Source organism: Phalangium opilio, unplaced genomic scaffold (genome assembly GCF_054372755.1).
Source record: "Phalangium opilio isolate 3A_F unplaced genomic scaffold, DU_Popi_V2 ptg000043l_1, whole genome shotgun sequence".
NCBI classification, from domain to species: Eukaryota; Metazoa; Arthropoda; class Arachnida; order Opiliones; family Phalangiidae; genus Phalangium; species Phalangium opilio.
In genome coordinates, this window is record NW_028324167.1 from 3,631,228 (window position 1) to 3,646,238 (window position 15,011).

At 35.3% G+C, this 15,011-nt stretch overlaps 1 protein-coding gene across 1 annotated transcript; it reads left to right on the top strand.

Annotated features, from left to right (window-relative positions):
* Positions 1-8,833: 8,833 nt before the first annotated feature.
* Positions 8,834-9,553, top strand: LOC149677699 (uncharacterized). Its single transcript, XM_089837375.1, has 2 exons — positions 8,834-9,263; positions 9,331-9,553. The coding sequence occupies exons 1-2, from the start codon at positions 8,977-8,979 to the stop codon at positions 9,551-9,553; spliced, it is 510 nt and encodes a 169-aa protein (XP_089693501.1). The 5' UTR covers positions 8,834-8,976.
* The last annotated feature ends 5,458 nt before the right edge of the window (positions 9,554-15,011 follow it).

The following is a 15,011-nucleotide window of genomic DNA, read 5'->3' on the forward strand; positions in this document are numbered from 1 at the left end:
GGCTTTTTATGATTTTTTCAAAAATATTTGATGCATTACTTAATAATGAAATCGGTCTATAATTTTCTAATTCGAGTTTACTTGCTGTCTTATGTATGGGTATTATTGTAGCTTTCTTAAAGATATCGGGGAAAATGCCTGTGCTTAGAGAAAGGTTTACTAAATATACTATTGGGTCAATGATGCTATCTTTCAGTATTTTTATGCTTTTGATGTCTATATCATCGTGTTCCCTTGAGTTCGAATTTTTAAGTGAGTTGATTGCATTTTCGATATCTCTCGTAATGACTGGATTAAAAAAAAGACTATTTGAATTTTTTTTGGCATTATTGAATACATTAGAGTCATCCGTCTTTGTCATAATTTCATGCGCTAATTTAGGTCCTATCTGTGAGAAATACTCGTAATTTGGTCATCTTCTAAGCCCTCGCTATCATCATCCGCTAATTTTAGGTTTTTCTCATTTAATTTCTCTCTAATCGCTGAATTTGGTATTCTTATTTTTGCTACGCTTATAACGGGTGTGGTGATGGCCTCTACACAAATACTGTTCCCATTGTGCAAGTTTTTCAATTCAAGTTTTACCCTTTTCGATTGTAAAACGGTTGGGTCGCTGCTGCCAAATGTGTTAACTATTAAATTTTACCTACCCGTTTCTTCTAACTCTAGTTTTTGGGACAGATCTTGTCTAACAAAGGAAGCCTCACTCCCACCATCCAATAAAACTCTTGCCGGTACCCACCCATTTTTCGATTTAACTCTAACTCTAGCTGTTTGCAGGAGAATTCCCTTGTTCTCCCCCCGTTTCCCCGCCGCCATGTTCACTTGTACCTCTTGGTTCTCAACGGTAGGTCGCGTTTCGTTAGCGTTTTCAGGGTCACTACTGGGCCTTTTATCGCTTTCCTTCTCGCATATTGACGAGTGGTGCCTCCCTTTACACCCACTGCAAACTATTCTTGACCAATAATCTCTTGACGTATGATTTCCTTTCAGGCAAGGAAAGCACCGACGTTTTTTTCTAAGAATTTCTTTTCTCTCCTCTAGGCTAAATTTCGAACAATCTACCGTTTTATGTCCCTCCTTTTCGCAGTAAAGACAAGATGGCCGTCTTTCTGCTACTGCTGTTGTTAACGCTGAAGCCGATAAAGGCTTGTTTCTGTAGTCCTTTGAACGCTCGAAACTTTTACCCCGATGCCCTTCCCGTTCTTTTTCGCGCTCTTTCTGTTTGCTTGTTGAGTCTTGAAATTGTAATTTCGACAACGCGGCGCACTTTTCGGCTGCGTAGCTCTCCTCCTATGAAATCTAAGACATATCGGACATCATAATTCTTGCTTGATTTATTTAGCTTTGTATACGCTAATCGGATTTCATTCGGTAGAAGCTTAAGTAGCAGTGGGCATAAGAAATTCTGGAAGGTATTAGGGTTGACGCCCATATTCTCTAAACATTTGACTTCTACTTCGCATGACGAATATAATTTTCTTAATCCAACAAGATCTTGGGGTGATTTCACCTCTCTTAACATCAACAGTTTGTCAATATGCGCATTAATTAGAACGTCTTCCTCCCCATAATTCTCTTGTAGCGTTTTTATGGCGGAGTCATAATTTGACTCAGTTGTGGTGTACCCAGATATGTCTATCGCTGCGCTTCCTCCAAGGTAATTAAATTTATTTACCTTGGATAAATTTTCCCTTTTGTGAATTGCTGATTCAAACTGTGTCCAAAATTGGAGCCATTTTGAGCTATCTCCATCGAATCTTTCAATTTGGAGTTGGGGTAGGGTCACTTGAATCTCGCTTTGGGTGTGGTTGCCACTTGATTCGCTTGATACGGAAGCTTGACTATGCTGATTTTGACTCGCTATTTCATCTTTAATTCCGCTCTCCAACGACATTGTTAGGATGATTATTCTCTCTTCAAAATCCTCTACGCTTTGTAACTCATCTTGCAGATCCGCTATTGGTGTTAAAGGTTCGATTTCGTCATTCATACCTTTAAATGCTCCCATGTTTTCGCTTAACAATCGCTAAAGTGGTCTCCAATTCTGATAGATTGACTGGGTTTTTGTTGCGTAGTCGCCCCGTAGTAATTTCTAAATTCTCCAACGCTACTCTTAGAAGATCTCTCTTCAGTGTTGCTCGGGCGAGTTTTTCCGCGTCGGTGGCCATGTTTCTCTTAACTTCGCTAACTTTTAACTTTTTAAATCGCTATTATTGTTGTTCACTTTCCTCTAAACTATCTAAAGGTTCCGGGTTTCGGCACCATGAAATAAACTCTCACAATTAAATGTGTGGGAGACGCTAATTATGACCTTATGATTTTATATCATGAACAACAGAAAATACATTTTAACAAAATTTACGCTACGTCTTTACATCGCGGACACATCTTTACTACTAGTTTACTTTTTCTCTCCTTTTCTTCGATTCCCCTTTTTAGGGACTCTTCTTTTCTTATTCTTCCCCCTTTTAGGGAAGGTCCGATAGGGTGGTCGCGAGTTCCCGACCTTAGGACGGCTAAAGCCCCCGCGACACCACTCCTTTTTCCAAGTTAAACTCGTTCCTTATTTCTCAAAAAAAAAACACAAATATAACAACTGATTTCAAAATTATTGTAAATCCAACTTTATATTCAACTCCTATGCATTTTTCACAACAATATCAAAATGACAACGAAATACAACCCACTCTCAACTTTTCTCTCTTAAAGAAAAATGGTGGCGAAGAAAGGAGTTTAAAAGGCGAAAAGAGCTATCCAAATGACGGTTTGGCCGGCCATCTGGCTGCCCGAATGTTTGGATAGGGTTTGAACCAAATGAAAACGGATTTGGAGTTGCAGAATACCGATTAGTGTCATTTGGGAATGATTCGACCCCAAATCCAAATCATTTGGATTAGGAACCATTCAAATGTAGTTAGAGAATAGGGTCCCAGATCCTGAAGACACGGAAAGGGAGCGAGCTGTCAAAGTGGAAAAAAAGGCAGATCCTGAATTGAATACCCAATTAGATGTATTCTGCTTTTCGAAATCGCTAAAAAGCGATTACATCGTCTTGCCTGCCAATTCGTCCTTTTTCACTAACCCGATCTTTCGTGAAAATTACGAGAAAGGGTAATTATATAATAATAATAATAATTAAAGCTTTATTGGATATCCCTGTTCAGTCGAAACTGGTTTACAAAGGGGTCCGTTAGTTAAATTAATTGTTAAACATTAAAAATATGCTGTTTTACATCTCTCTTAAACTCATTAATGTTAGCTATATTTTTTATATCACATGGTAAGTTATTCCAAGATTGGATTCCCCTGTTTTTTAAACTTTTCAAGTTGGTTGTCGTTAATTTTGATGGCAGAACAAAGGTTTTAAGATTTATGCGGGTATTATAGTTATGATCGACTAAATGAAACATATCAAGGATATACTTTGGCATTTGATTATTATAGATTTTGTACATTAGTACTAATAGCTGATATTCATATTCTTGAGATAGGGTCATCCAATTTAGGTTTTTAAGAGCCTCTGTGGCAGATGATCTCTTATTTCGGAGTAATATTAATTTGGCACATTTATTATGTATAATTTGAAGTCTATGTAAGTATTTTTTGGGGCCAATATTGTAAAATAAATTACCGTAATTAAAGATGGGTTGGATCATAGATTTATGTAGCGTAATTTTACTTTGAATGTTCAAACATTTATAAAGTGGATGGACGAGCCAGAGTCTCTTATTTACCTTATTTAGTACATATTCAATGTGATCAATAAAATCTAACTTTTCATCTATGATGGTTCCGATATATTTATATGATTTTACCCGTGATATATCTAGGGACCCAAGTTTGATTATGTCTTGCGTTGTACCTCTTAATTTTTTAGGTTCAATAATCATAAAAACAGTTTTAGATTCATTAAAAATAAGGCCTCGTGAGGCTAACATTTTCTTTAGAGTTATTACGTCCGATTCTAATTCAGTGATCAATTTAGAAGCGTCATCTGATACAGAGAGAAGGGCATCGTCATCCGCGTATTCAAAAGACTTTGAAAATTTTAAGCATTTATGATTATGTCTCGTATATATGTTAAATAATAGTGGCCCCAAGATACTACCTTGAGGAACACCTGTAGATACAGTCATTGATTGAGATTTTGTATTACCAATTATTACGGATTGTGTTCTTTGACTAAGATAAGACGTGAACCATTTAAGGGTGCCCGTATCTGCCCCGCATGATCTAAGTTCATTAAGCAATATTTCATGATTTACGCAATCAAAGGCCTTAGACAAGTCAACAAAGACAATTCCAACATACCACTCTTTTTCTATACTTTGTATTATAGTCTCAAAAAGGTTCATGACACACGTGGTCGTCGAGTGACCTGGTACGAAGCCAGCCTGCATTTCATATAATAAATTATTATCGATAACATGTGCCAGCAATTGGTCGTATACGATCTTTTCAAGGATCTTTGAAAGAATTGGCAGGACTGAAACGCCCCTATAGTTATTAGGTTCCGTTGGGTCACCTTTTTTATATAAAGGGGCTACTTTGGCATCTTTCCATTGATTTGGAAAGGTGTGACTGTTTATGGATAAGTTAATTAGCTTAGTTAAGAATGGCGTAATTACTATAGCTAGACCCCTTATCAGGTCACTCGACAATCCGTCTGACCCTGTTGCTTTCGAAGACTTTAAATTCTTTAAATAAGTAAAAATCATGCTTTCTGATACTTCTACTAATTTTAAATTACATACATCATTCAATTCGATTGTTAACTGTGGATTAATTATACATGGATTTTTCGTGAAATGCCTGTTTAGGTTATTTGCTATCTCAAATTGAGTTGTATATTCTATTCCATTATTACGTATCATGACAATAGATTTAGATTTGGCTTTCATGAAGGGCTTTACCAATTTCCATAAGTTAGCCCCACCCTTTAATTTTTTATGAAAATAATCTTTTTTACTTTTTTGAACCAAGTTACTCGTCAAATTACGTAATTTTTTATATTTATCAATAAATAATGGTTGTTTAAAAGATTTCTTTTTGGCCATATCCCTAAGGTGCATAACATGTTTTATCTCATTGGAAAGCCAAGGTGGGCTATTTATAAATTTGCGTTTTGATAGTAGTGGGGCATACTTGTCAAGTGTGCTTTTTATAGTATTTTGTAAAGAAGAGACACCATCATCTATGTTTTCTAATCCTAAGTGATCGAGGTTACTGATTAAGTCCTTTACAAACTCGTCAATATCAAAGTTTCTGTAGTCCCGTATAAAACTAATCTCTTTTTCTTTACGCGGAGCTTTTTTCTTCCTTATACACATAATTAGGTCATGATCAGATGCACCGGTTTGTATAACTTCTTGGTATAGGATTCTATCTGGACGGGTTGTAAAAATTAGATCTAGTAACGATTGCGTTGTTAAGGTTGTACGTGTGGGACTTTCAATTAATTGTTTAAAGTTAAGGAGAGTTTTCTTCAGCGCTCGTACTCTTGGTAGTACTGGTTTATGGAGGAAATTACAGTTAAAATCACCCAAAATCATTATTTCGATATCCTGATAGATATTATGAAACTGCAAGAGTTGGGCATCTAGCTCTTCAAATGTTTCTTCATAGTTAAAACAAGGGGGGCAGTAACATGTTCCAATTAAAAGAGGTTTAGTGTTTGTTTCTTTTAACAAACACCATAATAGTTCTAAATCTTTGTCTATATGTTGCGTAATATTGTCGACAATGGAAAGGTTGAGATGATCCCTATGATAGAGACAGACACCTCCGCCACGCTTATTTCTCCTATCTAGTCTGATTACGTCATATCCGTCGATCTTAATTAGACTGTCTGGAATATCTGTTTTAAGCCAAGTTTCACTTATAGAAAGAATATCAATGTCATGGGTAGTTAGCAAGAAAATAATATCCTCAATATGAGGTACTACACTCCTGATATTAATATGAGCGATTTTCAAGCCACCACGAGTTGATTTAGTTTCACTGTTGGATGTAATGTCATTGTTTTTAACCGAGGCGTTTGAAGACAAGTTCTCAAGTCAGACCATAACTGGGTCATCGTTGAACTTATTGGTTTCTCGATACCGATGAATTCTGAATGGATTTGGCCAATTTTCCAAATTTAAAATAATAGTATCGTACTTTTGCCCGCCTTCTATTAAGTATGACCTCTTCCATTGTGATACAGTAGCCAATTCTGATACTGTAACATCTGTGACATCAAGATCTTGAAGATGTAATTTTACCTCTTCTGCGGATGAATTTGCTGGGCAGTTTGATAACACGTACTTCGATGTTGGTGAATTTGATAGACTGATTCCATCAGAGTCTTCATTTATTCCCCATACTCTTGTGTTGTTAGGAACGGTAGATAGTTTATGACAGGAAATACCAGACGGCCATAATTCTGGTTTTAGAATATCGTTGCATCCTGACGATGATTGAAATATAAAACAGTTATATTTTGATGTAGGGTCTTCAGATTTTCTAGAGAGTTTTATGTTTATAACGTTAATGTTTCTTTTAGTGATAAAGGTTCTCATTGTCTCAACGGTTGCTGAGCTCCTTTCATAAATTTTTCAGCGCAAACTAATTTGGTTTTAAATTTTATTTAGAATGCTCGTCTTTTTCGAGACGAAAGCGTTTAGTTACTATGATTATTACGCCATGGATTTCAGAAAATGGGAACGTCCAATAAAGACCACGTCAGACCTGACGTTATTAGCCGTTTGTAGCGTCTTTTACTTCACTTTATCGGCTTTATCCGTTTACGTCGCCATGTTGTTTGTTGAAATAATCCTCGGTTGGAAGAAATATAGAATCAATTAAAGGGAAAATTGATTTCGAAATAATGGCAAATATTTGCAACGACATAAAGTCTTACAACTTTGAAACGAAAATAAATTTTTTTATTGTTGTTGTTTTAACAATTCTTCATAATTTAATTTAACTATATTAAATCTTTTTCAAATGGCTTGTAGATTTTATATCAGCAATAAAACGTAACCTTAAGTACGATGACATAATTATTAAAGACTAAGCAATCTCTCGAAAAATGTAGGAGTTGTAACAATACGTTAGTATAGAAATGCTTCTATATTTATAAATGTCGTGTTTAACGATTTTCGAGAAACAAAACTCAATTCATTAAAGACATTGAGAGCAATTAAATAAGCTTTGGAGGTACATTATTTCAAAGGCAATCATACGACGTTGTCCACTATCGTTTCGTTTCGGCTACGAAAACTAGTCAGGTCAAGCGCAAACATAAGCGAAACTCGAAGTGAGTAAATACACATAATGTAAGATGTTATCTGCAAAACATTTCTTGTCGTAATAATGATTTCGGGTAATAGGAGTTATTGCTATAAAAAATAACGTCTACGTAAAAAACCTTATTTACGTGGCGCTAGGTTCGCAAGAAGGCCAAAGAACGCTTCGTCGCTTTAGCAATAAATTTTGGTAAAATTTGATTACTACAGCTACAATTCATTTTTCAAAAGCGTACATTTTTAATCTCCTTAAAAAGATCAATATAAATAATTAGGAAAACTAAATTTCCCATTTCTGTAAGTTTCGCGAGCTATTCATTCACTGCGTGAAGGAGTTCACAGATGTCGGCCGCCACTGCAAAATATGAAAAACGGTTTCCCGATAGATACTTCAAGTACAAGTAAGTACTTTGAACGTTACCGAGAATATTAGTTTCTTTCAAAATTATTTTCTCTTCTAATAGATTTACGGAACCAGTTTGTATCAAGTTCGGAATGCTTGAGGTATTTATAAATAATTAATTTAAGATTCAAATGACGTTTAGAAAATTCTGGTTTTATAAAATTATCTTTCCTAGGAGTTGGATTCACTTCCGCTACAAAAGAAAAAAGTTTACGATGCCATCGGATATGGAACTCTGATTCATAATTTTACGTAAAAACAATAAAATTATTTGAAAAGTAGTTGACGTTTTCAAAATAGTATTTTGTTCAATAGCCCTATTTTCGAACCTATCAGCGCAATGGATGTCATAGACATTCCCAAGGGTGGAGAATTAACAATCGTAAGTTACAGTTTCAACTTCCAAGTAGATTGTAGGGGGTTGATCATACCCTTTAGGAGGCTTCATCTAGATCACTGTTAAAAGTATTGTGGTCATTAGTTAGTATTCAGTTTGCTGAGGTATTTTCAGAGTTTGGACATCGTACTTACTCCAGTGGATGTATCCACTTTAAGCAATGTGAAAGGGTTTATTTCCAGTGGTTTTTACGACTTCACCGAGACGATCATATTGTCATTAGCACCAAAATTGTCACTGTCATCTTCGCTCTCATTCTTGTCGATGGATTTGATGGTACTTCATGTCAAGGTCCGAGTACTTGTAATTCCAAAAATTCTAATCGATTACAATTCCAGTCTGCTGTCGGCATATGCCTTTTCGCCATTGTTACATCATTATTATTAACTCACAAATTGTGGCACGCCATAATAACAAAGTCAATAAGTAACTTAAATCAAGTAATCAAGCGCTATCTGATAGTTTTGTGGGATGTCTTTTTTGTATTTTTCTTTGAACGTAAGTAATTTTATCTCTCAAAAATTGCAGTAATTTGGGAAACACATTTTGTCTCTCGTGTCAAGCAGCGTACCCTGGTCAATTGGATCATATTTCCGAGCGTCTCGCCTACGCGTTTTGGGTAATTGGCGTCACCTATATCGGGTTCCTCATGAGTTGTTGCCTCAAGTCGGAGTTCTTCAGTGAGAAATACTTATTCATCGAAACGATCGAAGATCTTCAATACATGCAGAGTTACGAGAATGTTCAACCACTTATTGTCAAAGACGGATTGGTTCACAAATTTCTAAGCAATAGAGTAAGCATTTGCTAAATCTAGTTCGGTCCTCTCAAAACTATTTTGGTGAATTTAATAGGCCAAGCAAGAGAAGAAGCTCGATAACTGGATGAAGAACCACTTGAACGAGGAGAACTTTTGCGACTTTTACGACCTGGTTTCGTTAGAAATGTACCAGGAGATTGTAAACGGACATAAAGCTTTGATTTTGAACCAAATATTTTTGTCCTCTACGTTGGGTTTCGTTCTTATGCAAGACGATGACATCATCAGCGAATGGAAAACCAAATTAGACGTATTCTACTTTTCGAAATCGCTAAAAAGCGATTATATCGTCATGCCTGCCAACTCATCCTTTTTCAGTAACCCGATCTTTCGTGAAAATTACGAGAAAGGGTAATTGATAACCGCTCCTTTCTTAAATTGCTAAGCGCAAACTAATTTGGTTTTAAATTTTATTTAGAATGCTCGTCTTTTTCGAGACGAAAGCGTTTAGTTACTATGATTTTCCAGGGGATTACGCCATGGATTTCATCAAATGGGAACGTCCAATGAAGGCCGCGTCAAGTCTGACGTTATTCGCCGTTTGTAGCGTCTTTTACCTCACTTTATCAGCTTTATTCGTTTGCATCGCCATGTTGTTTGTTGAAATAATCCTCGGATGGAAGAAATATAGAATCGATTAAAGAAAAAATCAACATATCAAAACGTATTACAAAAAGTACACCTGATTGATTTCGAAATAATGAGAAATATTTACAAACGGCATAAAATCTTACAACTTTCAACCGAACATTGAAAACACTTGATTCCATATCATTTAGCAAAATTCAAATGTCTGTTATTTGAGAACATGATCTATGTCAAGCACAAATCTACAATGAAAACTATGAAGACGACTAAAGATATAAAATACACCGATATAAGTTAAACATGACTATTTTGTGGTTGTTGTTGTTTAGGTAATTCTTGATAAACAAACACTTTATTTTAAACGCGCTTTAAATATCCCGTGGATTTATCTCAGTAATTAAACGTAACCTTAACTATGATGATGTGACTATTAAAGACTTATTAATATTTCGAAAAATGTAGGAGTTGGAACAACAAGGTAATTTACTGAATCCATAGAGATATTTAATTTCTATACTACCAGGGATAGATTACATTTTATAAGTAAGAATGAAGAACAGAGTAATCTGGGCGCTCGTCAAAGTCCCGGACCCCCTTCCCCGGGACGGAGCGTTATGGCGGGTCATAACGACAGAGGTAAAAAGGAATTACCTATTTTTCGCCGTCCCCGTCAGCAACGCCATCAAAACGTAGTTGAAGTGAGCCAATAATATAATTTAAACTTTCCGTTCCGTGTTGGAGGGAGGGGCTCTATACTGGGTGGTCTATGAGTCGGACTGAAATAAATAATAACCCTTCTCCATTCCTACTTCTAAAATTAAATCTATCCCTGATACTACTTAGGACACCTGTCTCTGTCCGGGGGGAGGTTTGCCTTCTACCTTCATAGAAATATATTTAGATGCAATTTAGTCGATCAATTCCATAGCGTTTCATATCTAGACATAATTGTCTTTGGTTTAAATGTTTCTTTTCGAGCCTTATGATTAGTTTTTTCATCGCACGCTAAACGCTATTATTTTTCCGATTGATTGCTTTCGGTCGTAATGTTTTCAGAAACCTTGTATTTCAACTGTCTGCTAATGAAGTAAATAAATGGAAAGTTTAACGATTTTCGGCAAACAAAGAAAATTAAAGTCCTTTCTATCATTAGATATATTGACCACGATTAAAAAAGGTAATCATAAGAAGCTGTCCTTTGTTCTGCATGACGTAATCTAGACATGTCACGCGCAAAAGTAAGCGAAACGCGAAGTGAGTTAACACAAATAATGAAAGGTGTTATCTACAAAAAACTTCTTGCCGTAATTGGCCTGTAAAAATTAGCGAATGAGTTACAGTAAACAAAGGTGTCACTGTTCACGTGGCACGTGGTCGGAAGAATAATAAACAATGCTTTGTCGGTTTGGCAACGGATTTTGGCACAATTTGATAAATACAGCGATAATACATTTTTGAGAATCGTACTCAAAGAGATCAATAAAAAAAATCCGGAAAATTCATTTGTCTCTTCGCCTTGAACGTCATGGAAATTCCCAAGGGTGGAGAATTAATAACTGCAAGCAACAGAGTTGCAACAGCGTAGAGGAAAATCCCTCTAAATTGTATGGAGTTCACCATACCCCTTAGAAGATATTCTGAGAGAGCGGATGCTCTCTTAGATAAAGCTTTATACTGAGTTTAATGTATAAGGGTGGTTTTTTGATTGGATGTAACTTATTTCCTATTATGGTTACTTCTTTGAAAAACATCCACTGAACTTAAATTCGGACCCTAAATGTGTGGTTAAAATTTCAAAGAGATCCCTCCATTAGTTTTTGCTAAGGGTGGTTTTCATTTCCATAAACAAATTCAGTCATTTTGGTAAAAAAAGGGAAATTTTCCCATAGAAATAACATGTTAAATGTTTCCTGTGATGGCCAAAGTGACTCCACCATTTTTTGAAGACTATTTAATCGATAGGTCTGAAAATGGTTTTAAATGAAAGGTTGTACATTGAACTGGTGCCTCCCGAAGTTTTATTGAAAACAATTAATATTAAGTATTACTTTTTGTACTTTTAAGCACATACTTAAACTTGCGACCTTTTATTCTGTTGGACTTACGTGGTTTCATCCTAGCTAAAATCTAGGAGAAACGTACTGTTGGACTTACGCAGTTTTATCGCTAATAGAGAAATTTTTTTAGTCGTCCGCTCTGCCTATGCAGTATGCTCGAGCTTAAGGCGAATTTTTTCACTTTTCATATAAAAGAAGGGGTTAATTAGTCCTAATTTTATTTTATTCTCATAAGTTAAACTTCATTATAATTTAATACAAAATAATTTAAAGTTAGTGATTTAGCCAGTAATTTTTAAATTCACTGATTTCACTAAGCCTCGGTCAAAAGTTAAAGAGAGCTGAGCTGAGCTGATTGTATGTAGAGAGTAGAGATCATATGGCCGTGTTCGGTTCGTTTTAAGGTGTTTCACCTGGTGCCATCGGCCAACGATAGCCACTAATTTGGTAATTTGTTTCAAATAAATCAATTTTTGTTGTTTAAAGTAGATCAATGCAAACTACGCACAAGGGTTCGTCCCCTGGGAAGGGGAGTTTGTTAAATTAGTCCTAATATACTTAAAGATGCTTTTTAAAATTGATAGTGATTTGTTGGTTTAGAATCTTCAGAGAGTTAATGAGGTGCCTTGTATTTCGTTAGTGACATCTCCAATCCAGTTGATTTTAGTTTTTTTCTATATTTATTACTATTGAACTCAGATGGCACTACTGTTAACGTCATTAATTGGCAGCATTTTTTTACTGGTTCCCTCGACCTTGTTTGGCAAACGTCCGTTAAACAATGTAATATACCATCATGGTATATTAGCTTTAAGGCGTTTTGATGAAAATTGAATCAGTTGGTATTTTAGAGTAAAGAGTGAAGTACTTGAGGTTTAATCGAGTGGTGAAGGAGGGGGGATTTGGGGTATTTCACCACCCGCGGACGCGGGGTAGTCAGTTCCTGTAGGGTAGGCATGCTGACAAGTCCATTATTCCCTCAAAACTTTGTCGCCCAGAAGCTTGGCTTACAGGAGTGCGCCCAACTCCCAACATAGTCAAGTACATAATTTTTGTAACAAAACATTGCTGTTCTAAATTTTAATAACGTTGAAGCAACTTTTGTTCAAAAAAGTTTTTTTAGCGAATTCATATCTGTTAGGAACTTCTATTGTGTTGATGAACTTGAAGGCAAGGCTTGCCAAGCCTTTATATAATTATGCAGGGAAACCAAATAATTGACATGTATTGTTTGGCTTGACGTTCTATAGACACTCGCTCAACCAATACGAAGGTTATTTCTTTGATATCTTTGCTTTTTTAATCCAAAGTCGCTCTCATTCTTTGAACACGCCAGTCTAAAGTGTCTGTTGTTTCTGCATAGAAGTTGAATATTTATATTTCTGGATCTATCTATCGAAGTCTTGTGGTGTTGTTTTTTATAATGATGATGATCATATTTTTTAGCTGTGTAGTTTTAACCTTTTATTATACTGGTAAAGGCTATGATGAATTATCTTTCTGTTGAAGCTTAGCAGCTGGCACGTGTTGATACAATACGCTTATAATTGTACGAAAATAGTCTTTAAATTGCATGTTTCAAAGTTGAAAATATGAACTGCTTGTAGCATTTATGTCAAAATAATTTTATTCTTCGTTATATTAGTTATGTAAAGGGGCGGAGGGGGAGGAGGCAAAGAAAACTTTACCATTTACTGGCTATTATATGTTCATTTAAATATGAGATTTTGAGGGTCAATTTTTTTAAATTTCGTCAGGCAACTCTTAGCTTTAAGTTTGGAAACAGTGCTGCTAGAACATGAGAATTATTGTTTTGCGCGTGGGTTACCAAAGGGACAATGAAAAGGTTATTAAATTTTGAAGAAAAAAAACCTATTCCAGAAGTTTTGCAAATTCTACCCCTGTTGGTTTTACTCAATGGCACCCGTCACTCAGACTACTCCAGCTGGCGAGAAACACATAGAGAATATGCAAAACTTCCTGGAATATTAATTGTAAAAAAATGGTTCAGTTATTTTATTTACAAGGGTAATGTAATATATATATATTATTGGTAAACGCAATTGGGGAAATAATTCTCAAACTTTATAAAAACAAATTCTCCAACAATAGTAGGATATTAGTTAGTGGGACAAATTAATTAGTTCATATGGCCATTAAATAGTTTTAAAAATGGATTTTTGTAAGTGGTATTAGATTAGGTCGGGTACACATTATTGATAAGTTATACAAAGAAAAGGTTATATTAATAGATAATATTTAAACATAAAAGCTTTGCTAATCTTTGATATTGTAACAGGATAATATTAGATTAGATTAATTTAATTTAATGTTTTTGAATAGTTTTAAATTGTTAATGTAAAAAAGTTATGGGCGTCTTAATTTAAAAAAAATAGCGCGCTTAAAAGAGAAAAAAAATGGAAGATGCGAAACTGATATTTAGAAAACTCTTTGAATATTTTAATTTTAATCAGTATTTATTTAAAATTTGGATACGAGTGTCTAAATCTCAGTTCAAAAAATCTGTTCAATGTTAACTAACAGGATGAGTTTGTCTCAATAGTTTCGCCAGCTTATTAAAGAATTATATTTAGTTTCACCAGCTTATTAAAGAATTATATTTAATCACATAGCATTACCAACAGGGGTTACGTTTTTAGCGTGTTTTTTACATAAAACACAATTGGGGCAAGACTAATACAGAGTACTAAAAACCCTTCACTAGAAAATTCTAAAATTAATGCAAGAATCATCGCCCTTTTTCGTAACAATAGCATGGCCCTACAATCCTCCCTGCTCTCCCTTTCACGGTTATTATAGTAGGCAACATCAAAATTACTCCAGAACCATCGTTAACCTTAAACTTCCTCTACGATTAACAATCTTACCCAGTCATAAATTACTTTAAAGGGAATATGAAACTATTAGTATATCTTTGACAGATATGATGCTCCTTTCTGGTACGAATATTGAAATTTTGGACTTTACGCGGGGTAAATTTGATATGGATTCTTCAAGCACGTTAGATTCCCTTTAATGTGTCTGGACCCTTTCCAAGAGCAGAACAGTGACGTCAGTCAAGTTACTGACGAATCTCTCCCTTTTTCTGATCATTGTATCACTGACGTCGTACCAGCCGTTGTCTTTTCTCACAAAGTTCACATAATGTCCCTCGGCCAACGATTCACCTTTATGAATAATCACCCCTTTAGTTTTAAAAAGCATCTTACTCATAGTGACATTTTGATTTTCAAAACTTGATATTTTGGTCGAAATCCTAATTGGTCGACCATCTTTGTAATCGCCACGGAGAAGACACAAAAATACGTACTTCCCGCTGGATATCAATACATCACGCTCTTGTATTTTTGGGTTGTTACAAAATACGCATGGCACCTCTGTTAATCTCATCCTTTTTTCTAGAGATTTCCAATCAATTTTATCTCGGTTTTCT

What these genes read in the sequence shown, in the direction of transcription:
- LOC149677699 (XM_089837375.1), top strand. Translation starts at nt 8,977, where the DNA reads ATGAAGAACCACTTGAACGAGGAGAACTTTTGCGACTTTTACGACCTG. An exon ending in CGTGAAAATTACGAGAAAGG is followed by an intron (nt 9,264 to 9,330) that starts GTAATTGATAAC and finishes AATTTTATTTAG; the next exon opens with AATGCTCGTCTTTTTCGAGA.